At 35.3% G+C, this 27,906-nt stretch overlaps 1 protein-coding gene across 1 annotated transcript; it reads left to right on the top strand.

The window, feature by feature from the left end:
- Positions 1-6,425: 6,425 nt before the first annotated feature.
- On the top strand, positions 6,426-27,845 carry LOC123864959 (kynurenine formamidase). The gene is made up of 5 exons (XM_045905773.1): positions 6,426-6,600; positions 18,184-18,316; positions 20,121-20,222; positions 23,043-23,256; positions 26,519-27,845. Exons 2-5 carry the CDS (start codon positions 18,199-18,201, stop codon positions 26,976-26,978), a joined length of 894 nt encoding a protein of 297 aa, XP_045761729.1. The 5' UTR covers positions 6,426-6,600; positions 18,184-18,198; the 3' UTR covers positions 26,979-27,845.
- The last annotated feature ends 61 nt before the right edge of the window (positions 27,846-27,906 follow it).

Here is a 27,906-nt window from a genome sequence, read left to right on the forward strand (position 1 = left end):
AAAATGCTTAAAAATGTACACTTTAAGTCAATCAACGCCATCAATTACTAGTTAAGAAACATGCTTCCTGATAGATCTGACAATATAAAATATTCTGTTATGCCTTATCGAAGTAAAGTAGTGATATAGTTAAGGTATATAAATTGCATGTTAGTAAATATTATAACGAATATATTATGAACATGGTATTGTAATGAATTAAAAAAGGTGTAAACAAACTACTGTGTCGTAGCATGTCATGATGCGACGGATGGTGCTCAGCACCTAAATCCATACTTGATTAATATCATAAATGCTAAAGTGTGTCTGTCTGTCTGCTAGTTTTTCACGGCCCAGCAGATTTTGATGAAAGGTACAGAGTTACTTGCCGGGGATGGACAAAGGCCCGGAAAATGGGATAGGATTCTTAAAAGCCCATACGTTTAACCGATTTGTACAAAATTTGGTCCAGAGGCAGCTTGCGTCTCGGGAATTGACATAGGAAACTTTTTATCCCGGAAAATTTAATAGTTCCTACGGGATTAAAAGAATCTATATCTACGCGGATGAAGCCGTGGGCATCACCTAGTTTTACTAGTATCTAAAGCGATGACTTTCAAGGTGCTCTCCGATTGGTCGATCGTGATGTACTACAAAACAGTAGCTTATTTAGTTTTCACGGTAATTTACAATGATAGTGGCTCTGTTTCATAAAAATCACAGTTCGCCATGCCAAGGGTCATTTCATACGCACAATTTTTACCATTGTATTGGTAAATGACGCCTTAATTAGTAACGCGTAGGTAAGAATTAGGTGAACAACGATTTTTATTACAAGCGCACGTTTGCGAATTAGCCCTACCTATTTAACATTTGTACATCGATACTCGATAAATTATGCTTGCACTGGGTTTATATATTTTTTTCATTTTAAAATTTTACTACAATCACAGCCCACACCAATCTTTATGGCCGCGTTTCAATTTTTATTGGTCTGTTGAACTCTCCATGTGGTTTAGAGATACCATAAAGATTGATGAGGACAATTCTCGTACTTAGGCTGAGATCTATACTTTGACTTTGCTCAAACTTAAGTTTGAGTTTAAATTAGGCAGAGTTATGTCTCTAAACTCGTTTTAACTCTAAAAGTCCGAGCAAAATCAAAGTATACTCTATGGAACTCAGTATTAGAGGTGAAATTACGTTTTCGCCTGTGAGGAATGCAAAACATTGCTCCGTTAGGTTGTGTTTAAATAGTTTAATCTATTTGCAGCAGATATACAAAAGTTAAAGCTTTTTACATAGTGTTTTGGGTTTTTTAGATGGAATAGTCATAATAAATAATTAACGTATAATTTAAATTGTTTTTCGTTTTTATATTTTAGGTAAACTTTGTAATCTTGTGTGTTTTTGGACATTTTAAAAATACGAATTGCTTTACATTGTGCGAAACTCAAAATCGTGTAAATTGATAGTAAGTTTGAGATCATTTTAGTCCAAATATAGACGGAATTTTACATATAAATACTTTCGCAAAAAGCATGTCACTGATCAATATTTTTTTGAAAGTTTAGTAATGTTATGAATAATTATAATATTTAGTTTGTATTCCAACTGTAATAATAATAGCACAATTTAAATACGGCTCAAAGTTGTTATACTTAGTTTATATATAATTTCTTTATAAAAGAAATGACGTAAAATAAAAATATAACCTAAATTAGCGTACAATGTGTCCATGCGAAATGCATTTTTTTTTAATTTTTCAAAGGAAAATGAACTTTAATTACACTACATGTGAAATAAATTTTTATTGGCAAATTTTTCTTTAATCAAGGTACATATTATTATGTTGTAAGGCAAAAGTTGTTTTGACCGGGAAGTAGATAATTGCAACAGCAGTCTTAAGTCTTAATCATAAAAAATATGGTTAATTTCAGTTCCAACAAACCTTACATAATCCTTCCATTTGGATTCTGAATTCAGTTTGGGTTCAGTTTTTATTTTACGTTAATTTATATATGTATTCTGTTATTTTTATGACCAGAGCTGTGGCGACTGGCTGGAACCAGTGTAGATTTTGTATCATATCACTGTCATATCATAAGATATATAAAAACAAATATCATTGTTTTCTTCATGTTAAGATTTTGCTTGAGCTTCGAGTATATTTTATGGATTTAAAAACGTTTGAATGTATTATGTTTCAAGAACTAAGTATTTAGCTTAATATTTTTAACTGTATTATGGAATCTTTATTTTGCTTCTTTATTATTATTTAATTTTGTCGTATTGTGTACCTAATAGGTATAGTTCGCAACTGATTGAGATGGTAATCGGGTTCACCCGCGCTATTGCCAGTGGCGTGCACAGAGTTTAGGCCCAGGGTATGCATTTAGGCATGCACATTGCACATTCGATACAACACGACCGTCGTACTATGCGATTCTAATAAGAAACCATCGTCCATATCACTCTGTAACTCGACCAGCAATCAATATTTTCGTTAAAAAAAGTAAGGGTAAGCAGTGCCTTTTTGCATCTATGAAGTGCACTCCACTGCCGATTGCCAAATGAACCTGTTGCGAACTATAAAATAATATGTTGTAATCGTTTTATCGCATGATTATTTTATTAATGAATAATTCGTAAAATGAAAAATAACTAAAGCAATACTAAACGATATGCATCGGCCGAAGTTACGTAATTAGAAAGGGAGGTAGAATTAAGGGTAGCCTTACTAGAATAAGAATTAAGGTTGATCGATAAAAGGATGTTGAAGTTTTACTCGTAGGAGGTTATTATAGCACGGCCAGCGATATTGTCGCATACATTGTATTATCTTTTTTTATTTGACGTTAATAAAGTTATGAGTCTTAAGTTCAGACTGACGTAATGGTTTTATTTGGATCCTACCCACATTCTGAACTCTGAACGGGCAAAGGATATTATGCCTACTCGTAAAGGTCCAAACGCATTTGCGCTGCGCTGAGCAACGCGACACGATGCGGCTTCGCCTTACTCCATACGAACTCATATTATAAACTACTAGATGATGTTTTTCGAAATCCCGTGGGAAGTCTTTGATTTTCCGGGATAAAAAGTAGTCTATGTGCCCTGGATATTATCTATGTCCATTCCAAACAGTCAAATCCGTCCTGTAGTTTTTGCGTAAAAGAGTAACAAACATACACACGCTCACACATACACGCAAAACTTTTGCCTTTATAATAGTGTGAAGTGTGATATTTGCCGTCGCGCCGCTCAAGTGCGATGGGACCTTAAAGTTCGATACATTAATAAAATTGCACTGAATTTTTTGTCAACGTACCTTTTTGACCGGTTTTTATTTATTTAAAGTCCCAATTGACTGCCAACGTTTTATTTGAGGGCTATACTATACCTACCTACTAAAATTAATCGTAATTTATATTCGTGTATGCAAAATCGCTTATCAGCGCAATACGTTTAGCTGACTATATGAGTAGGTACGTAAGAAGATACTTTTGCCTTGTTATTCGTGATGAGCTCGAATCCGTGTCTCATAAGCAGTTTAATTGAAAACGAGGTTTTTAAAATGTCAACTGGTTTTCAATTACACCATCAATTATTGCATTGTAATAGCATTAAGGGGCGTCTAAACGGGCTATATTTTACGACAATTTGTGGTTGCAATTATTGGCCAACATTGCCCAGCCATCAAAAAAACATTTTAGTGCATTTTATGGCTGAGCAATCAATTGCAGGTAACATGTTGCAATATGGCTACAATAGTATGGCCTTTGATTCAGAACCCTTTAATGAGCCACACAATCCAGCAACAATGGCCGACGAAATGACGCTCATCGCAGCCGCTTACATTGTTTTGGCAGAAAAACGAAAAAAAAAGGACACGAATGTGGATTCGACCCTACATAAGTAGGCGTGACACTTTGGATTCCGTAGACAAGGAATTAATGGGATAAATACTTATTTAAAAATTTTACAAGAATGTCTAAGAGCGACTTCGAATTTCTTGTGAACAGAATTGGACCAAACATACAAAAGCAAGATACAAACATGAGGAATGCAATACCTGTGACTACAAGATTAGCAATAACTCTACGGTATTTAGCGACTGGAGATTCTTTCAAGAGTTTAATGTACCTTTTCAGAGTGTCCGCTTATTCAATTTCAACTATTGTCCCAGAGGTTTGGGAGAAAGGGACGCGCATATACAGTAAAACAGAACAAAAATATAGATGGCCCAGATATATTGCAGTATTTTCGATTGCGAGGCGATCGTTCGGCCACACGCCGGCTACACATAAAAACATTTTGACATACCAAAAAATATGTGGCTATAATGCCGGGCCATCCTTAAAATATTGCATAGTGTGGCTGGTATTGCTAGCAATGTTGCCGGCCACAGTATTGCAGCCACAAATTGTCGTAAAATATATCCCGTTTAGACGCCCCATAATACAATTACCTGTGTACACTCATCTGCCTACATTACTAATGGAGCTGGAGTCATCATTTTTAAGGTTCTATTCCAAAATGAGGTTACCGACACAATAGGTACCTACTATTTTAATGGTAAAAGTTTTATAAATCCGGTTTTGGTAGGTAAGGTATAAGTTTACGGTTTGCAAAAAACTTTCCATAAGCGGTGATAGCATTGTGGTTAGGACTACGGCCTCTTATTCGCAGAGTCCGACGTTCAATCTTGGACACGCACCTCTAACACGTTGTGTGTGAGCAATAAATTAATATCCCTTGCTTTAACGATGAAAGAAAAAATTGTGAAAAAATCTGCATTACTGTGAGTTCTCCAAAATGTTCTCATCTAGATTAGATATGTGAAGTCTGTCGATCTGCATTCGGCCAGCGTAGTGGACTATGGCCTGAGTTTTCAATCTGGTAGGAAACCCGTGCTTAGTAGTGGGCTGGCGATAGGTTGATTATCCATCCATATTATCCATGCTAATATTCAATTGCGAAAGTGTTTCTGTCTGACAGCTACCTTTTCGCGGCCCAACAGTTTAACCGATTCTGACGAAAGGTACAGGGTTCTAGCTTATATCCCGGGGACGGACATAGGCTATTTTTTATCGAGGAAAATCAAAGAGTTCCCACGGGATTCCCAAAAACCCATCCACTTAAGCGATTTGTATGAAATATGGTACCGAGGTAGCTTGCGTTCCTGTAATTGACATAGGCAACTTTTATTCCCGGAAAATCCCACAGTTCCCAGGGGGCTTTAAAAACCTAAATCCACGCGGACGAAGTCGCGGGCATCCTCTAGTGTTTCAATAAAGAGTGCATACCCATCTAAAAACTATGACGCAGTAGGTACGCAGAACACTGTCTTGAAGTTATTATTCCTCTTGCCTTTTTAGTTTTTATTCTGCTGCGTAGGTGCTAGTAAGTAAATATTATATTTTAATACCTACCATATATGTTTATTAATTAATGCAGGCGAATTCTCAAGCGACTTATCTTAGACTTTTGTAGCCAACGGCCATAAGTCACTGATAAAGTCAAAACTTATTATAGGTACCTATTAAATGTATTTTGATGTTAAATAGGGAACGTCATTATTTCTGTCTGTCTGTCTGTCTGTCTGTCCGTCGTGTCTGTCAAGAAACCTATAGGGTACTTCCCGTTGACCTAGAATCATGAAATTTGGCAGGTAGTTAGGTCTTATAGCACAAGTACAGGAATAAATCTGAAAACTGCGAATTGCTGGTTACATCATTTAAAAAATTTAAAACGCGTTTAAATTTTCAAAGTAAGATTTAAACTATACCAAGTGGGGTATAATATGAAAGGGCTTTATCTGTACATTCTACAACAGATTTAGATTTAGATTTGAATATGAATATCTAAACATTAAAATACTTATTTGAATGAATTTGAATAAATATGAATATTAAACAAACCTAGGTAGTTACATATCATTTTCATGGAGTCCTGGCCCCTAACTATAGGAAACCCGTATCTTACGGAGTTGAATATAGCTTTACTCCTAGGTGACTTTTCAAAAAAGAAGAATATGATAATGGTCAAACCAATGTCGGTCTCGCGTACAAATACATAATTTTAAAAAAAAAAGAATATTAGTTAATCATGACTAACATATTATATTCCCCTTTTCCCCTCCAACTAAGCGTTAAGCTTGTGCCAGGAGTGGGTACGACAATAGTGCAACGGGTGGGGTTTGAACCTCCGACCTTTCGGTTTTCAGTCCGCTCCTATAACCGTTGAGCTATTGAGGCTTTAATTCACATCGTATTGAGTAAGATCCTACCATACTGTGGTCTGTGAAGCTAACAATGCTGTATTTATACGCACTAGGCACGCGGCATGGCACATCAGCGTGGAAGTCTACTGTCCTACTGTCTATAGTTTGTGTCCGCCCTTAATACGCAGCAACGAGGCGTGGTGCAACGCACGTACGAATAATTATTGCGATCTCGATTGGATCTTAGAGTCTCACTCCGACCTGCAAAACGGTTGCGCGCGCGTTCATGCGCTATCCACAGAACAGGCGTTCTTTGTTTACAAACAATATCTCATTAGCCCTCGTGTTTTTGTCAGCCGCTTACCAATTTCATCACTGGACACGGACTTTTAGAGGTAAGTCATCTGTTACATTAGTCCGTTGAACTTTTTTATCATTAAGTATTATGAATATCAAGTAGTTGAGATAATTTATTTAAGTATTACAAAGTTGTGAAATACGGTTTGTTATGTTGTTTTTCAACTGTGTTAATGTAGTTATTATAATTATAATTAGGTAATTATTAGTCTAAATAAATATCTACGTGATTGCAACACTCTGAAGATATCGCTATTTAGTTAGGTACCTATAAGTATCTTTTCGTAAAATGCATGTAGGTAGGTAAACATCGCATCAAAATTTGTTCAGTCGAATATCGCACGCCACGTTGTAGGCTATGTGGGGAGATTTTTACACAAGAAAATTACTAAAACCTACCTGCCTAGGTAAGTACAATTTTACAAACATTTAGCAGGATCTGTACATAAATATACCTATTTATTTTTTAGGGTTCCGTTCCAAAATGGTAACAAGTGTAAATTAAAAATTTTGCTAGGTATAACACCCCCGACAAGTGAAGGTTACAGTAACTAGAAAAGAACTAATAAGTACCTAACTTTCAAACGGCAGAACCGATTTTCTTGGATTATAGCTAAGAACACTCTCGATCAAGCCTTTTTCACCTTTCAAACAAAAAAACTAAATTAAAATCGGTTCATTAGTTTAGGAGCTACGATGCCACAGATAGATGTACAGATACACACGTCAAACTTATAACATCCTCTCTTTTTGGGTCGGGGGTTAAAAAGGGAACCCTTACTTACCTACAACTGCACGACGCCGATGAATTTGGAATACCCAGTTGACCCAGTCATAAATAGCATTTACCTGCGTGTAGTGCTTTTTCAGACAGTAGATTAGTTTACCAACTACTTACCTATTTAAATATTACTTTTTACTACTAGCCCCAAGACTCGTGGGGCTAGTTTGACTTGCACTAAGCCGGTTTTTTATCTAAATACAACTAGGTACAACTGCGTTCTATTTTTAGACTAAACAATCACTATCCGATGAGAATAATACGTTTGTTGATATCTACATAAGTAGTAATATCTTATGGTGGTAGTAAGATCTTATGGTGATCCAGAATAGAGCAAACCAGTCATGTATTAAAAACTTTCAAGTACCTATCTACTTATATTATTAATAACTAAGAAGATATTATGTAGGTATGTATTAGCTAGGTATTAACCAATACCAGTGTTCACTAACAATATGAACAAGTCAACAGACAGTAGACATTAAGTCTCAATTGTACTGTGTAACTGACTGTGCCAGGTCTAAATGTAGAGTTATCCTTTTCCAAAGGATCTATTATAGGATAGAGATACCTAGCTATACATTATTTTAGACCTGCCATATTTAGTTTAGTTTAGATCTTGTTGGACAATATGTGTAGGTACAGGTAAGTTGTCATGGAATTAGGAATCACCTTAGCTTATTAGGTACCTACAGCACAATATATCCATATTCCATACTAATATTATAAATGCGAAAGTGTGTCTTTCCGTCTGTCTGTCTGCTACTTTTTATCCCGGAAATCAAAGAGTACCCACGGGATTCCTAAAAACACATCCGCTTAACCGATTTGTATGAAACGTACCTAGGTAGCTTACGTCCCTGTAATTGACATAGGCAACTTTTTATCTCGGAAAATCAAACAGTTCCCACGGGATCTTTAAAAATCTAAATCCACGGAAACAAAGTCGCGGGCATCCTCTGGTAATAAATAATAATTAGATAATTAGCTGGACCATGACGTGTATTGTGTACCTACCTACCTAGTTGTAAACAAATCCATTGGTAAAACTCTAGATATTCATGTTTACTTCTAGCTTTTGAAGCTATGTCCGCGCGCGCTGCACAAAAAGTAGGTAGGTCCCGAACTACCTATTATAAGTAGGTAATAAACTTTTTGTGGGCATTTACTAATACAATCGAATGAATGTCAAGGCAGTCAAGGCTGATAACTTGATAAGACTCCAAATTACTTAAGAACTAAATAAAACTGTTACAATTACTTTCGATTCTTCTGAATTTCGGTTACCTACTCAATTTTGCATGGTAGGTACCTAACCGAAATGCACTTAATAGCCTAGTGGTTAAAGACTTCGTACTCTTTCCTATTCGAAAGGTCCACGGTTCTATCTCGGGCACGCACTTCAACTTTTTGGAGTTATGAGTGTTTTATCAAAGTAATTAGCTTTAGCACTTCTTTAGCAATGAAAAATCACTTACTTTAACCACATGAGTAGATATCTAAGAAAGAAAGAAGAAAGAAAATGCATTTATTTGTTGTTGGTGTCACAGATAAAAACAAAGTATACAAATACACCACCCCAAATGGGTGTACAGCTCAGCATTATGTCCTGCATCATATGCATTAAATGCAGGACGCTGATTTTCAGCTGTGACCCGGGTGGATCTCTATTGTAACATTGAAAGAAATCATCGTAACCAAACCTGCATGCCTTAAAGTTATCCATTATGTTTTTAAAGGTGTGTGAAGTCAGCCATCCTTCGTTAGACTATGGTCTAACCTAAGTTGACTGGCGGAGGTGGTTGGATCGAAATAAAAATAAAAGGATATCTAACTCACAGAATATACGCACCTAGATGCCTCCCATAGATTTCAGGGTTCTGTACCCGAAACCCTTTGGGTGCGGACCCCTGAAATTTATCGTGCCAACGGGACCCTATTACTGACTTCGCTGTCCGTCCATCCATCCGTCCGTCCGTCTGTATGTCAGCTGGCTGTATCTCATGAACCATAATAGGTAGTAGAGACCTGAAATTTTCACAGAATGTGTAATTTTTATTGCCGCTATGACAACAAATACCTACTAAATATTTCAAAATTGCCGCCATGAAAGAAAAATGAAAAATAACAATTAAAAAGTCTTCTTGTACGATGGAACGGATCCCTCGTGCGGGTCCAACTCACACTTGAGCGATCTTTATATAAATTAGGGGGTAAATTTTATTTTCAAAATATACATGTTATACACATAAGGGAGATGATAGGAAAGAAAAGAAAAGGAAAGGAAAGATAACGATTGACAAGCAGAGCAAAAACAGAACTAAAGATAAGTTCCTATCTATGGATACTCTGGCATTGATCACTGGTACCTAAACTGCTAGTTTTTGTATTATTGAGATATTGTTTTTGCTTGGTAATGATTTTATCTAATCATTCGATGATGCAATGTAACAACACATTAATCTTATAGAGGTAGACAGAATAATTAGAGACCTTTACCCCTATTTATCAGCTTATATGCTTGCCTACATTACCTAATGGATTAAATATCTACCTATACCTACCTACTGATTTGAAATCATTCAATTGACTTTAATTATAATTTCCAAGTACTAAAAACTTGTCAACGAATCATTAGCAAATAAAAAAATCTTTATGAAAATGAATAACTAATGGTATACCTACCTGTACCATTTCTAAAATTAATTCTATAAGATTAATAAATAAATAAATAAATAAATAAAATTCCAATAACCTCGGTATATAGCATAGTATTGTCAAAATGCTGGTTGGTTTTGGAAATCACGTAACTGGTTTAGCTCGTTTAAAAACTTGTGTTACCGTAAGGATCTCCCACGCACTGCATCCGACCAGATTCCGATCCAAATCGAGAATTCTCGTAAGAATACCCTCAAATTATGTGCCCCTTTACCAGACACTGCGTGTTGATCGAGTCCTGAACCACCAGCCGTCCGCAGTTCACGCAATCCTTGAGCCTCTTACTCGAAACAGTACAGTTGGACAGTGTACCATGGGTTGCGCGATTCGCACTCATTATCAATTTTATCAAAGCCTATACATATAATATACCTACTGTATCTAATAATAAGGTTGCCTGGTAGAGATTGTTGCTCTAAGCAATAAGGCCGCCTTTGCACACAATTGTTTTTTCTGTTATCTTCTTTCTGTGTTGTGTTCCTTTACATATTGTGTTTTTTGTGTGCAATAAAGACCTATATATCTATCTATCTAATATATCAATACTCTAATATAATACTTGAACTCTATCATTTTATATCATCCACAAAGAACTGCACATTATACAAATATCTACGACTATTTCGGATCGAGGTGACTTTTCAGACTTCTTTCAGAGATCGATCGAGGATTCGGATCGGATGCAGTGCGTAAAGAGCCTTAGATAATGTCAGAATGTGAATCGGTCATCGCACCCGCACACGCCTACTCCACCACAACTTTTTAATTCAGAAATAGCTCTCTGTCCAACTCTGAGATTGGCAGAGGTCTGGTGGATTTTCATTTTCGACCCGAAAAGGCAACCAGCTGCTTTAATGTTTAAAATGCTTTCATTTTTAAATGCAACATTACATATAAATCTTACATACAAATCTGTTCGGACATTTAGAAGTTTATGGTGGAAGAAAGAAACTCACATACATATATTACATACATATTTAAACCCTGAAAACATTACGCTTCTTTTTTGGGGCAGTAGTGTAAAAAAAAGCATTTTACAGATAACTAGGTAGATTATATTATACTATTATTATTTCGGCCGAAAAGAAAAGATGAACAATGCTTATGCAACTCGATTGCAAAATACAGACAGTTTCATATAAAACACTCATGTATAGAGAACCACGTACCAAATAACATGTCCTGCAACACAAGACGAGACAGTATGTATTTAATCTTTCGATAAATGTTTGTGCAGTAAATTGAAATGTCTTAGAACACCTGCTACCTTCATACGTGGCGCTTTAATTCCACCTTAACATACGTCTTGGCGTTCAACTGTAAAGCTTTAATTAACTTCGCTGTGATTTATGGCAGAATTCCTGCACACAAGCGATGTCGTATTCCATTTACCTAATAAATTAATTAATGACGGAGATAGCCCTGTTAATGTCAGCCTGAAACACATGACAAGCGATAAAAACGCGGTGCGAGGAGGCGTTTTAGATTTTTTATTTTATTCAAAAAAAATTAACGCTCGACCTGAGATCGCATCTTGTCTGTTGTTAATTGATGACGATGTAGAGTCTGCCAACCCCTTCTCTTTCTGAGAGGAGACCCATGCTCAGAAGTGAGCTACCTACGAGCCACCTACCTGAGTGTCTACGCTCATACGCGTGCGCGTATACGCGTAGGTAAGCACACAAAAACGAGCTTGTACACGCGCAAAAACTAATCTGAAACCGCTCTAAGCAGCTACTATCGAACGCCGCTGCCAATCGCGCTAATCTGTTGAAAACATTAACGAAGAGGTCGTCACCCTATGCCTTTGATACCTAAAGCAGGCAGTCGGTAGTCTCTGCGAAATTCTGAAGGAAGGGTCCAAAAGTCAAAGACAAATAATATGTACCCTACGTATATAATTTTGTTCATACTACAATAGAACATTAAACTTATTGGAACAAACTTGGTCGGTAAAGGGGATCTCTACAATGCGGCACAGTTTAATTATCCGTTATCACTGCCTTTATATAGGTACGGAAGAAGTTTAGCTTAACTCTGGAACAGCTGGTTATGACAACGACTTTCCCCATTAGTAGGCGCCTGCCTACAAACCCCAATGAAAATAACTATTCGTGCAATTATAATAATCATGAACTTATTGTACCAATTAATAGAGTTGCTTGAAGTTTTTCTATAGTCTAAAATCTGTCTTTAAAACAAGAGTGAACAGGCTCCTTCTAGGTAAACGCGTCCCATCTTAGACCACATCATCACTTTCCATCAGCTGTGATTGTGGTTAAGCGCTTGCCTATAGTGAATAAAAAAAAATCATGATCAAGTCAGAAATGCGGAGATCCGTAAGAGAACCAGAGTAACCGACATAGGGCAACGGGTTGCGAAGCTGAAGTAGCAATGGGCAGGGCACATAGTTCGAAAAACCGGCCAAGCGCAAATCAGACTCGCGCACCGAGGGTTCCGTACTCGGATATTTTTTCCGATGTAACCAGAAATTCATGGTTTACGGATTTATTCCTTTACTTGTGCTATAAGACCTACCCTACCTGCCAAACTTCATGATTCTAAATCAACGGGTACCCCATAGGTTTCTTGACAAACACGACGGACGGACAGACAGACAGACAACTATGTGATCATATAAGGGTTCCGTTTTTCCCTTTGAGGTACGGAACATTAAAAATTGATAGACGACGTGGTCCGGAGGTGCTAGAATGGTGACCTCGTACCGGAAAGCGCAGCGTCGGAAGACCCCCTAACAGGTGGGCAGACAACATCAAACGAGTTACAGGAAGCTGCTGAATTCAGGTGGTGCAAGACGGTGGTGATTATGATTATAATTATGATTTAAAATTATTATTTAATCTCTTAATTGAATATTTTTAACAGCCTGTTAACGGGCCGGCACATTAATTTGTGAATGTCAAAGCTGGTGCGTAATCCCTGGACCAATATCATGCACGCTTCTGTCACACACACAAGCGTACGAAATTGTCTTCACTTTTTAAATAAAATTTACAGTTTTGTCCATCTGTAATTCAGGAGTTATATGATATCTTTACACCTACCTACCTATGTTTAATAATTCATTGAAGAATTCATATAGCTAATTAATAAATACATACTAGTCTGTTTACATAAAATGAAATATTATCGATTAATTACTCTAAGGGTAAGTATGTTTATCATAATTAATTAAGCTAAGTTAGTATTTACAGATAATTTGAGTCGCTTTACCAATCACTTTATTGACCTATGTTATATTATGTTTATTTTTTAGAAGTCTAATAATAAACAATCATCGTGATCAATTTCTGCCTGAGAATAAAATCACACCTTGGTATTTATTTATTTAAGTGATGATAGCTTAGTGGTTAAGCAGTCAGCGTCCTATTAGGCAGGTCAGGTGTTCGACCCCGTGTAAGTATCATTAAATTTTTAACCGACTTCATAAGAGTAGGTGATTCTCAATTCGGCCCGTTTTTTTAATGTATGTAGGTACTTACACCGATTTTTCGAGGTTTCTGGACCGACTTGCAAAATTTTTTTTTGATTAACTTTACTCGCGATTACACGATTCAACTTATTAATCGTTGAGCATGTGTTGAAAAGGCGTTGAATACGTGTTAAACATGCATTGAACACGCTCTGAATAAAAGTTGAACAAGCGTTAAACTATAGTTAAACTAGAGTTAATTATGTTGACAACAAAAACAACGCCAAGTAGGTACTAGCATAATAATCTAACTTATAAGTCTACTTACATAATTCAGGATTGCCTGGTCAAAAGTAGATTTAATTTAATTTAAGTAATGAAATTTAATTTAAGTAATTAAATTTAATCTAAGTAATTAAATTTAATCTAAGTAATTAAATTTTATTTAAGTAATTAAATTTAATCTAAGTAATTAAATTTTATTTAAGTAATTTAAATTAAATTTTATTTAAGTAATTAAATTTAAAAAAAGTTTCGGCTTTGTACGAGGAATTTAGGCACTTCTGGATTGTCCTGAAAACTTGTTAGGCGGAAGCGAAATTTTTTGGCTTTGGACTATTTGTGTGCATTTGTAGACATGCATTTTTGGACATACAGAAATCGTTTAGTTATGCTTTTATTATAAGTATCTACCTAGTATCTATACTTACCTAGATTATTTTGGTTTAAGAGTCGTGAGAAATATTTTTTATTTATTGAATAATTTTATGGTTAAGTTCATGTGGGTCTAGTCTATAGAAGTCTAGACATTATAATGTCAAATCAAGGTCATTTATTTATAACTGAGGAATGCACGCTGCATGCATTATTATTATTGTTTTCGCTTGACTATTTTTCTGCTAAAAAATTATCCTATCATTTATCTGAAAACCACCTCATATTTCGCAACACCTTCACAATACAGGTAAATATGTCGTTTATAATACTGTCTTTGATAAGATAGGAGTACTATATACTCAGGGAATTACGAAATAAGAATATATATATATGCACTAGGTACAAAGCATATTGATATCTATGTTTACACCTGACGATGTTAGTGTAAGGTTTAAAACTGTATACCTAGGCACTATCACTTATCATGTCAAGCTATTCCAGTAATTATGGGTAATAAAAACTTACACAATAAGTACCACCTACCTATTTACCTTACAATTTGAAGTGTAGATAGATAGTTGTTACGTATAATGCTAAACCTAAATTTTAAGAGGGCTCTCTCCGTCACTCGTTTCATACAATCGTAGTTCCAATTTCATTTGAATATTAAGCAACCAAAGTCTATGAAATTTTGCAGACATATTCTAGAAACTAATATCTATGTCTGCGGTTTCCCAGATTTCTGTTAAAATATTCGGTTTCAAAGTTACACGGACTTAAAAGTTTTCATACAAATCTTTAAGCCCCTGTAATTTTAAAACAACATATTTTTAGAAAAATCTAAAACACCACAGACACAGATATTAGTTTCTAGAATATGTCTGCAAAATTTCATGGACTTTGGTTGCTTAATATTCAAATGAAATTGAAACTACGATTGTATGAAACGAGTGACGGAGAGAGCCCTGTTTTTCTATCCTATCTTACTTACACGTCACAGATGACTTTATGTATGAATTGGCACGAATCCGTACAGCGTGTCCATTTTAGATATCTGATATCTATTTCTGCGTTATGTAATCAAGCATGATATTTAATACCTACTTACTATAATAATTAAAGTAGATAACATGGCATCACTTTTTTTACTGAAAAGTTACACAAAAACTTAAAGCTAGCTTTTTCTAATTACTGTATAAGTCATGCCCGCTTGAAGCCGTGCTGATCCTTTGTGCAAAAAAGGCACCATATTAGGTATGGGGCAGTTAACCACAGTGAAAATGTCTCGTATTTTTTTTGCATTAGTTTTATAAATTTCTAAGTGTCTGCACGACATCACTAAAATTATGTAATAGGTATGCTTAAAATACCTTGATATGTTTCACTTACCTATACGTATATTAAGTGCAATACTAATAAAAGCAGGCCATTAGCCTCGGAATGTAAAGCTAAAATAATAATATATGTATACCTTCTCACAATACGTGTTTGATGATAAGGCGATAACTGATACCCTTTAGGTCGATGAGCCAAATCTGGATACAGGTCAGGATATAATATTTAACACTAATAATATCTATCTAATAATATTAATATTACAAGGAGATACATTAGGGGATCAATTATTATTACTGTTAATCGGGCACGGGCAACTCATGCAAGAAGTTGCGGTGTGTTATAGTCCAAAGCCGAAATGTTTGTATATCACGATCGGTACAGGCCAGAGGCAATCCTCAGGATTAAGAGAGTCCAAATCTAAAACTTCGACTCTCATTTCATACAGAACTATTTATTTAACAACAACTATTCCACATGCAGTCTTCGAATCGAATCAATCTACGAATCGTATGAATGATGTGGACTACGAATTTATTATTCGTTCCTCACAATTAAAAAACCGGCCAAGTGCGAGTCAGACTCGCGTACTGAGAGTTCCAAACTCGGGTATTTTTTCCTTCATTTTGCACGATAAATCAAAAACTATTATACATAAAAATAAATCTGTTTTAGAATGTACAGGTGAAGCCCTTTCATATTATAATACCCCACTTGGTATACTTAGTTATCTTACTTTGAAAATTGAAACACATTTTAATTTTTTTTTAATGATGTAACCACAAATTCGCGGTTTTCGGATTTATTCCTATACTTGTGCTATAAGACCTACCTACCTGCCAAATATCATGATTCTAGGTCAACGGGAAGTACCCTATAGGTTTTCTTGATAGACACGACGGACGGACAGACAGACAGACAACAAAGTGATCCTATAAAGGTTCCGTTTTTCCTTTTGAGGCACGGAACCCTAAAAAGCTGAATTTTCAAAGATAATTATAATAATAGTTTTGCCCGTTCACAAAATCATTATTGTTGGTGAAAATCGAATAAAACCCCTACAGCAGGCATCCACCTTTTTTTTTAGATTACCACGTAAACGTATACTATTATACGATAGTATTATTATGTCGTGAAAGTCATAGATTTATATTTAAAAATAAAATACTCATTACAGAGTTACTTTTAACAATCATATACAATAGTCCTACGTAGTACGTACCTAATAAAGATTACGTTCATGGTACACACACGATTAGATAATTGAGTTAAAGCGTGCACCAAAATGAAATTCCTCAGGTTATTAAAATCTTTTCCTTAACAAAAAATAGGACAGATTATGTCTTTATTTGAATCATGGAAATATAGAAAAAAAATCTTGCAATAATACACTGTTTAAGCTAAGTTAGTTTTTAAGTTTTATATTTTAGGTTTTATATTTTTTATTTTTATTATTTTTTATTTTTAGTTTTGTATAAGCGCCATTATTTGTAATACTATGTTTATGTGTCGGTTTCAACGAATAAATTTTATTCTATTCTATTCTATTCAATCAATTCGTCCGTGTGGATTAAGGTTTTTAAAAATCCCATGGGAACTCGTTGATTCTCCGGCATAAAAAATTTGCTTAAAACACTGGTATATATCTAAGTAAGTATACTTATATAAGTATATTCATGCAAGATAACGCGTCAATCCGTGGTTTCGTTGCGGCGTGATTGCAGGACAAACCAACAAACAAAAACACTTTCGCATTTAATACAGGTAGTGATGTATTTAAAAAAAATATCGAGCAATCCGAGCAGTCAATAAGTTATTGAGTTATTTTAGATTAAAATATCTTTATTTAAAGTTTTGCTATCTTAGAACTAATATTTAACGCTATAATTAGGAAATGGTTGTTTATCGACACACAAATTAGTTTATAATGACACTTCACTTTAAATAACTTTAAGGACGTTAGAAGTAAGTTAATGACCTTGTGTTATCAAATGAATATATGCTACACTAGTACTTGTATTTCGACTGTTTTGCCAACCGGTCCATTCCAAGATTCGTAAATGTTGAAGAAAAACAGTCAGTTAAAATTAGGTGTATTTAATAATTTAATGAAATTATTGAAAGTGTTAGTGAAAAGAAAACGTTATAATAGCGCGGTTAACACAGGAGAGGTTAGGAATTTCTGCTCATTTTATGATTATTCAGTAACGGTGCATGATCTTTAAAAGAGTTTTCAGAAATCAACCGCAGTTTAAATAATATTTATTTGTGTCAATATCAGTGTAGAAATGAAAATCCAAATTCCAAATAAATTATGCGAAAGTGTGTGTGTTTGTTCTTCAATCACCCGCAACGGAGCAACGGATCGGATGTGATTTTTATATAGATATATTAGCTACTTTTGTCCCGGAAAATCAAAGGGTTCGCCCGGGCTTTTTTAAAATCCTAAATCATCGTAGAAGTAGATGCAAAATATTGCGAAAGTCTCGAAATGATTTTGTTGAATGAAGTTGATTATACAAGGCACTTTCCAAACTTTCCACTTTAACCGACTTCCAAAAAGGAAGAGGTACAATTCAGCCCGTTTCTTTGTGTCAAAAAGGATTATTCACAGTTAAATTTTTGGGCTAAATCTCACTCAGTTTGCGTGATGGTCTCTAGAAGAGTGAGGTAATTTTTTTATTTTACTTATTTCAGATAGCAGAAGGCGAGATGGCGTTGATCACAGAAGGACTCGATCTAGAGAGAGAGTATTCACCCAGCAAGTGGTCGCAGAGATTTTCCTCTCCGAAAGAAGTTATAGAGCATCACGTCAACTTCGTTACTGCAGGTTCGCATTTTTCATCATACTTCATACTTCAAGGCGAAAGTTTGTGTGTATGTGTGTGTGTGTGTGTGTGTGTGTGTGTGTGTGTGTGTGTGTGTGTGTGTTTGTGTGTGTGTGTGTGTGTGTGTGTGTGTGTGTGTGTGTGTGTGTATGTATGTTTTTTACTTCTTCACGCAAAAACCACTGGACGGATTTGGCTGAAATTCAGAATAGAGATAGATAATATCCTGGATTAGCACATACGCTACTTTTTATCCCGGAAAATCAAAGAGTTCCCACGGGATTTCGAAAAACCTAAATCCACGCGGACGAAGTCGCGGGCGTCAGCTAGTATGTAATAAAAAAGTCACAGGCCCAGTTGTGTAGGTAGTTAAAGTAAGGATAGTAATAAAATTAAAGTCCACCTAAAAAGAAAATAAATTTTTACAAGTGCTTTTGGATCGTCAAAATTTTACCACTGCACTGGTTACTAACGGTAGGTACAAACAAGGGAATCCCGGCTTGGCAAATCTTCTTCCAACAATTCTTTTTAAACACGTTTTTTTTTTCAATTCTGCTCGCTTTATGATCCGTCCATAGCGATTGCCAGATTTTTCTCGCACATTCTTGCACACTCTTGTGTAGTCATCATTTGATCCGTTCATCGGCAGTAACACTTTGTTTTTTGAGTGGTCTAATTTTAAATTATAATCTCAATTTAACCATCTGCTAACGAGTTAGTATCTAGGTCCTTATTTACCCAACTACAGAAAGGTTAATTGTGAGTTTAGCAGTTCGTACGCAGTTCGTTCGTTCAAAGGTTCCCTTATAATTCCCAAAATATTACCTATTTTGTACGGGAGCTGTGTCTGTATGCTCGACCGTAGCAATATTGAAATTTCCCAACCGAGCGGTGTTGTGCTCGGTAGCGCCAGCTGGGCCGACGGTTATGCGTTGAAACTTCTATATATAGTGCAATTGGGTAAACGCTCTGTCATTGCGATTGAAAGTTGCGTGTTCTATTTTGAGTTTTCAATTAGGCTACCCGTGCTGCCATCTAGTGTTTCGAGCGTTGTTAAATCATTGAGTTTAGAAGCGACATCTTCTTGCGAATGTGGCAACCGCTACAATTTCATTCTGATATAGATACGAAGTTTTGATTTTTGTCTCGAATATGACGTTACGAAAAATTCCATTATGTACGTTGTTTTCTTTACATCACAAATCTTAAATCACACCAATTAAGTAATTAGACAACATAGTCAACTGAATGAAATCAACTATTTACGAGTAGATAGATAATGTTTTGTTTTATGATAGGTAGGTACTTAAGTTATTTCATTTCCGTTAAAGGCGTAAAAGGCTCTTTACGTAAGAACAGCTGCGTATGAAAAAACTATTGCAAAACAACAACAAGGCTATCTGTATTCAGTATTTACAACACCTAATATTATCTAATAGAGAGAATTGAAATTTGTTTTCCTTTGTGTATTCACATTATAATCCATAATTCCATACCTACTTATATTCTAAATGCGAAAGTGTGTTTGTCTATACCTGTGGTACCTTTTCACCGCCCATCCGCTAATCTAGAAGTAGCCCAAGTCTAGAATCTAGACATAGATATGTAATCTAGATCATCTAGTTATTTGTATTTTTTTTTGAAGCACGGGGACTTGAATTTGGAAACAGTAGATAAACGAGTATTTATTCCTAAAGAAAATTTGTCTACAGACTAGAAATTTAACTCGACAGAATCCAAACCGGATTGGATATCAAGACTTTCAAACTACTTAGGCCAAACAAGCATATTTCTGTTTGCTTACAGCAAGTGAAGCCGCGGTCAACAGCGTGCCCAACAAATTGGAGATCGAGTATGGTTGTACTCCGGGACAGAAGCTGGACATCTTGGGAACAGATCTCCCTGATAGTAAGTATGATGACATAATTATTGCACATTTCTCTCTCTCTCTCTCTCTCTCTCTCTCTTTCTATAGTCGTATTCCTCATTATTGAGGGTCCTGACCACTTTACATTGATCCTATAATGGTAGGAGTTCTCTTGGGATAATAATACGATGGGTTCCCAGATCCTTCCGCATACAAATCGACTAAGAGAACGAGATTTCGACTCTTACGTTAGTTTACTGTTATTATCAGATGTTAGTGATAATAACCGGGACCGAACGGCTTAACGTGTTCTCCGAGGCACGGAGGACAATAAAAGTCCAAATTCGGACCTTTGAAGTCGGTTACCCATCCAGTTACCGACTTTAGTTGCTTAACAATCACAATCGATTAATAATGCACATTAGTTGCTTCAAAACAACAATCGCAATGCACAAGGCAATCGCAGGTTCAGTTTAGGTAGGTATTTTTATTAGCAGAGGTCAGTGTTCATATCCCATTCATCAGTCTCCAATGTTCGAAAAACCCGAAGGTTACGAAACTTCTTGATTGAGGTTATTTGATCCAATTTGGATTTGACGAGGTTTTTTTAACCCGTGTCCGGTGTCATGTGTCGTATCATTGTGTGGATTTCATACAAAATGTATCGAAGAATGTCAACAAATAAATATTGTGAAAGAGATCCTTAGGTAAGGTATTTTTAGGGTTCCGTACCTCAAAAGGAAAAACGTAACCCTTATAGGATCACTTTGTTGTCTGTCTGTCTGTTCGTCCGTCCGTAGTGTCTGTCAAGAAAACCTATAGGGTACTTCCCGTTGACCTAGAATCATGAAAGGCAGGTAGGTAGGTCTTATAGCACAAGTAAAGGAATAAATCTGAAAACCGTGAATTTGTAGTTACATCATTAAAAAAAAATTAAAATGTGTATAAATTTTCAAAGATAACTACTATATCAAGTGAGGTATCATATGAAAGGGCTTTACCAGTACATTCTAAAACAGATTTTTATTTATTTTTATGCACAAAAGTTTTTGATTTATCGACCAAAATGTCGAAAAAAATACGCGATCGTGCGGAACCCTCAGTACGCGAGTCCGACTCGCACTTGGCCGGTTTTTTTTATATTAGGTGCGTAATGTTGAATGCGAATTAAATTCATAAAAAATTGGTTGTTCAATAGCTAGTTGCACCGTGTGTAACAATGGTTATTATAGCGGCCATAGAAATACATAGCTATCCCGTGAAAATTTCAACTCTCTATCTATTACGGTTCATGAGATAGAGTCCGGTGACAACAGACGGACGAACGGACTGACAGCGTAGGCTTAGTAATAGCACAGTTTTACGATATCGTAAAACTGTGGTAGTAAGGTCCCGTTTGCACCCGTCGGGTACGGAAAACTAATATTATATGAAATTCGAGTATTATAATACAAAGACGTTCCTACTCACGAAATTCGTCTCACATTGACTGAAGCTTTATGGGGAAAAAATAAATACCTGCGGTAGGTATACGTGTGTAGATGACGCGAGTATCCGTACCTAGTATAGTAATTATAAAATAATAAGTTATATGCATTTCTGTACCTATTACCTAAACCAATTTGAGATTATGTATTTACAAATCGACAGGTATAGGTAGGGATCTAACATAACTTGGCTAAATGCGAAAAGGCATGCTGAATAATTGTTCTTCTTGTTACGTCTTAGGTTATCACTGATATTTTTCCTCGTATTAAAAAGTTACCTAGCCAGTCACAGGTACTTATTTTATAAACTAAGGTAGAGTGTAAAGATTTACCAAGTAAATAGTTACTTAATTAAATATATTGTGTGTTTTATTATAATTAGTACTATAGTAATTGTTTCCCTAAATTTCATCTGCATAGAAGTTGTAAAAATTAAATAATTTGTAGAATTCATTTGCTGAAGTTATGCTACAGGCCAAAATTTTATGTCTATGTTGTACTCTCAAGGGATAAAGCCCAGATATAAGATCCGGACATAAATAAGACATTAAAATATAGCGGAATATTTTTGAAAAACATCAAAAACTGCGGAGCTGGCAGGATTCGAACCTGCGTCTTCTGGGTTCGCACCCGACGCTCTGACCGCTAAACCACGGTTTCGCTTACTATCATACAAATTAAAAAACTACGTTACTAAGTAAGTAAGTACTAATAAGTAGACTAAATAGGTATTAGGTAGATACCTACCTATAGTTTATTATCTTTGTATCTAGTAGATATAGAATATAGATAGGTACATGAAGTTGACGTGCAGTGAGCCGTGATACGAAAGAAGGTCATCGGAATCATAATTTTCATATGAAAACGTGCAAATGCATATATTCTGCATTGCTGCCACGGCACACTGCGTCAGCCGAAAGTGCCGACTGTTTAAAATTGCAATTTGCGACTCATTTTCAAGCTCCAGAGCACATTGGCCCAATGGCTTCGGCAAGTGCTTGCTAATTCATGTAAACGTAGCTTAGTTTCTAATTTAAACGTACAAAAATCGGCAGCAGCCCAGCGCTGGCCATACGCGGCAAATGTGTGCTAAGCGGCATGTACACATTAGCCCAGTGAGTTGTAGCCCATGTGTACTTACCTACTAGGCTTTTTAGTTTCATCTGTCGTACTTCACCATGTGTTTGAAAATATCGGCTGATAATCGCCAGCACGTCTCTCGGTCGGTAATAATGATGATGATGCTTGGGTTCGTAGTGCCTGATACAATTTATGTCGCGGTTCATGTATAGAAAGAAGCTGCCTGTATTTCTCGTATGTTACGTCGATTTATTGAATTTTGTTACAATAAAAAATAAAATTATTCTATTTCAGACTCCCCTATCCTAGTTTTCATCCACGGCGGTTACTGGCAGATGCTATCGCGCGAGCTCTCCCGCTACCTCGCCCAGCCTCTCCATCGGTTTAGGATCAAGACGATCGTGGTGGGCTACGACCTGTGCCCTGTTGCAACGCTGCCAGAAATCCTTAACCAGACACAGAATGCTGCCAAATTTGTTTTTGAATACGCAGAGAAGATGGGCTCAAGGTATTTCTTTATTAGATTTTTCATTAATGGTAACTATTTACAACGCAGGACTCGTTTGTAAAACCTAAGTTTACTGGAATAAAATCGCGTGCTTGATTCGGTATTAGGGCTAATTCAGTACGTATGAATTTTTCCTAACCACCCCTTCACGGATCAAGGGGCTGTATAGTTTATTTAGAATTGCTCATTAAATGCCTCCAACAAAGACAAGAGAATTCTTTATCTATGTAGGGATAAATTTATTAAAAGAAAAATAAAACCGACTTCAAAAACGACAAACACTAAAAAGTAAAAAAATAACTTTTGTTTAGCTACACGTGTAATGCACCTAGGTATGAAGTCGAGCGAGCATATTAAAACAAAATTAGAAATCCAAGAGTGAAGCTCGCCCGACTTCATACCTAGGTGCATTACACGTGTAGCTAAACAAAAGTTATTTTTTACTTTTTAGTGTTTGTCGTTTTTGAAGTCGGTTTTATTTTTCTTTTGAAAATTTTTTATTTCACAATTTTTAGTGGCCCTACTGTACTATAATATGCTGTGCCCAGTTAAAACCCTACTGTTTACTAAGCTATTACACTGATCGCGAGCAATTTGCTCCTATCCATTGAGGAGTTCTGTTCTCCATCTCCGAAGATATTCATCAAATCTTCACCAAATTTATATGGGACCACCTGCATAGTATACCCTTTCAAACAAAAAAAAAATTTTCCCAATCGGTCCAGGGGTCTTTGAGTAATCGGGGAACATACATAAAAAATATAAAAAAAAAAAAAAAAAAAAAAAAAAAAAAAGATCCCGACGAATTGAGAACCTCCTCCTTTTTTGGAAGTCGGTTAAAAATAGTGCTATTGTGACAATAATGTAAGTCGTAAATCATAACTTACTCATGTTTTTATTATGACGTATTTAAATGGTAATAAGTGAATTCATAATATCCTTGTAGCACTTATTTATTGTTTGTTTAGCTTTTTATATTTTAAGGTTTGTGGCCAAAAATGCAGTCAAATCCAGTCCATGTAATAATGTATATTTACTGCAAATCATATTGTACGTATTTTGTGAAACAATTGAACCATGTCAGCTGTCCGTCTTTTATTATATTAATTGCATTAATTGTTGGAATTTACATTGTTATCAGTGGCTTTTAATTCCCGTACATTACACTCGATACAAGGACAATAACCATTGTCTACTTGTCTGGGTATTATAAATGGATCGAGACTACGTTATAATATACTTTCCCACAAAAAAATTTAAACACCTCGCAACAGTATGTGTTTCGATGTTTTTGATGAGAAGTACATCATTGTCATACTAGGAATTGTCAAGCAGTTACTAGTACTTTGCCAGTTGCAATTACTAGGCAATTCTCAAACCTTTTGGAAACGGTATCAAACTCAATGTACATATCAACGAACCTTGTCTCATCGACTCGATGCGTTTTCGAAACTAAGGCCTCCTAGTAACTAGATATATTTAGTTTAAATTTTTACCAATACTCCCTGCGGAAAAGCATAAGACAAATTATTTACGTTATAATATAATTAAAACTCTTACTTTCAACTGCATAACCTCTAAGACAAAAGTGTGTGTTGTAAGTAAGTGTTGACTGAAAAATATTGATTACCAGTAATTTTAACTAAAAATATCAGTTTTAAAAGTGAATCGGAGCCCCCGTCTCCAGGCAGTCCTATTCTGTCCTACCTTTAGAATGTTGTTGAATGGGCTACCTACGCTTGAAGACTCGCTTCTTCGCTCCTTCATTCAGCAGTCAGCTTCACCTACTCAATCAAGAGGTTAAATAAATCCTTTCATAATTAAAAATTAATATAATTATAACTGATATAATGCAAACTATAAGCATCATAGCGAACGACGATATTTATTGCCCAGCAATAAATTATTTTCTCATTTTGAGCTCGCGTTAACCGGGAAAGTAATAATTATGGCCCCGTTATCAATTAAAATCGGACTTAGCGATAATAATTATAGACAATTCAAATTCTGTAAATGAAGTTGGAATGAAATAAAGGTTCAATTGGATTCTCGTGTATAAATCTAACTAACCTTTTGCCCTCAGCTTAAATCGTCTCTCTGACTATATAATAATGAATGTAAGTCATAAGTAACTAACCATTATAACTGGAACAGTAAAAGTGTCTCCTTCGGTTCTGGTTATTTGATGTGCCTCAAAAAAAATTGTAGATATAGCTCAGTTATTTAGTAGGGGCAGAACTTAGAGGAAAATACCCACAAGTAGGTACCACCTACGTACAGCTGAAGTGATCATCATCATCATGATGAATCCATTGCCAGCTCACTACTGATCATGGGTCTCCTCTCAGAATGCGAAGGATTTTTTTTTTAAATCTTTTATTTAGAGGCTTTTTTGGCCATAGTCTACCACACAGGACAAGTGCGGATTGGCAGGTTTCATACACCTAAATACATTATAACTCTCATGCATGCATGTTTCCTCACGATGTTTTTCCTTCACCGTCAAAGCGTAGATATTTTTAATTATTGCATAAAGCGCACACAAGTCCGAAAAGTTACACACAGAAATGCAAAAATATAAATTAATTTTTATAATATTTTTTTTAAGATTCATTTCAATTCAATTAGAGTCAGGTGTCACCGAACACAACCTTTTTAATGTTTGTGAAATAGAGACATTTGAAAATATGGTTCAATAATTATCCTGTTCGCCTCAAACGTTGTAAAGTATTTATTTCTAAAATAGTTATCGTGACAAAGGCCTGCCGTCGCCGCAACATTGTTAACACCTTGATGAACCTATCGTGCCTATAAATATAATTAATGGCCACGATATTGAAGAGCAATAATTTAAATTAAATGTTACGACTTTGTTATCAAAAGGCTCACCCAATTTCTTACGGATGATAAACATTATGCTATTTTAAACACGAATTATATTTGAATAAAACAATGATAGATATTCTACATAAAATCTAAATACTAACTAAAGAAATTCTACATAAAAACTAAAGAAACAATGTAACTTATTCCGATATTTTTAATCGTATACATGCCAATAGCATACCCTATTGAACATAATACTTATATATTATAGTCTTAACTTTATTTTCGCTAGTTATAAAATCAATTAGGAATAGATGCATTGAGTACAATTAATTACAACCCAATATAGGAGCTACTTTGATACTCCCATCTCTAGAATTTCCGTCGGTAGACTTCCAACAAAATTGTTTATTACAAAAAGATTTCTCGTTTACAGAGGAGTATACTTCGCTGGGCATTCAGCGGGAGCTCATCTGGTTGCAAAGCTGCTCGCAAATTCGGACTTTCTCGATAGGACACCGGGATCTCAGCGTCTACAAGGAGCTTTCCTGATCTCTGGAATATTCGACTTAAGAGAATTAGTTCACACATCCGTTAATCTAGCAGTACAGTTGCCTGAAGAATGGTCTGTCCCGCTCTCTCCTCAATTCGATTGCTTCACACATCTTCAAGCGAGAAGAGTGCGGGTGTACATTATAGCGGGGCAATATGACAGCCCAACGTTTAAAAAACAATCGAGGGAGTTTTACGAACTCTTGCACAACACCTGCCTAATGCAGAACATGTACTTGGAAATCAAAGATGATTTTGACCACTTTAATATCGTGGAGTGTTTTGCTCAAGATGATAATTATCTCAGGAATCTGCTAGTGCACGATATTCGTAAGCATCTTTAAGTTACATGTAACTTGCGAGTACAATTGGTATAATAAGAGGATTCATATATTTTTGTGATGGAGTTGATGTTTGTTGAATGAACAAATTGTTATTTACGTGAAATGGTTTATTTTCTTGTGTTAAGACTTAAAAATCTCTATAGGTACTAGCTTATGTACTGAACACTTAAGTTATTTGTATGTTACGTAACTGCATTTAAAATAATAATTGAAAAAGTACTAAAATGTAGAATTGAGAATGCTAATAAAATAAGCATAAGCAGTTTCTTCCTTCCTAACCCCGTAAAGTAACTCCGATGTTGAAAGGTGTAATAAAGTGTGTATTGTTATTATTAAAAAAATCTGTTTATTTGGTCTGTATGACCTTAATATCGCTGTAATGTACCTACTCTGTTCTATTATTTCTAAATACTTCACATGATGTAAACATTTTATTAAGAGAAACTGTGAGATGCGTTTTCCTATAAAAATATGGGGACATAAGTACCTACTTTATCTAATTGGCTGCCTATATTCACACATAATAGGTATAGGTAATACATATCATTATGTTTGTAAAAGATATTTGCGTGAATAACTTGAGTGTCTATAATTTCAGTGACTCATAGTTTTAAGGAATAGATGCGCTAGAATAAAATATCATCTGTTGTAGGTACCTATGGCTTGCAAAAAAATTCAAATTATTGGATAAAATATATTATGCCTAATCTGTTGTATTTGTGCTAAGAAATTAATGTACCTAGGATAAATAATAATAATAATAAGGCATTTTTAATTTGTAATTAAAACTTACCTAGTAAATAATATACAGTTGTGCATATTTTTATTATTTTATAATAATGACGATTAATAAAAATCTAAAATATTTTTATTTGTTTTTTTCGAACTGAGTAATGATCAAATTTATAGATATTTAGTAGATTAGGCA

Source organism: Maniola jurtina, chromosome 4 (genome assembly GCF_905333055.1).
Source record: "Maniola jurtina chromosome 4, ilManJurt1.1, whole genome shotgun sequence".
NCBI lineage: Eukaryota > Metazoa > Arthropoda > Insecta > Lepidoptera > Nymphalidae > Maniola > Maniola jurtina.

Excerpts from the sequence above, each read along its gene's own strand:
- LOC123864959 (XM_045905773.1), top strand. The coding sequence starts at position 18,199 with ATGGCGTTGATCACAGAAGGACTCGATCTAGAGAGAGAGTATTCACCC. Across the intron at positions 18,317-20,120 it reads CGTCAACTTCGTTACTGCAG|CAAGTGAAGCCGCGGTCAAC; the intron begins GTTCGCATTTTT and ends GTTTGCTTACAG. Across the intron at positions 20,223-23,042 it reads GGGAACAGATCTCCCTGATA|ACTCCCCTATCCTAGTTTTC; the intron begins GTAAGTATGATG and ends ATTCTATTTCAG.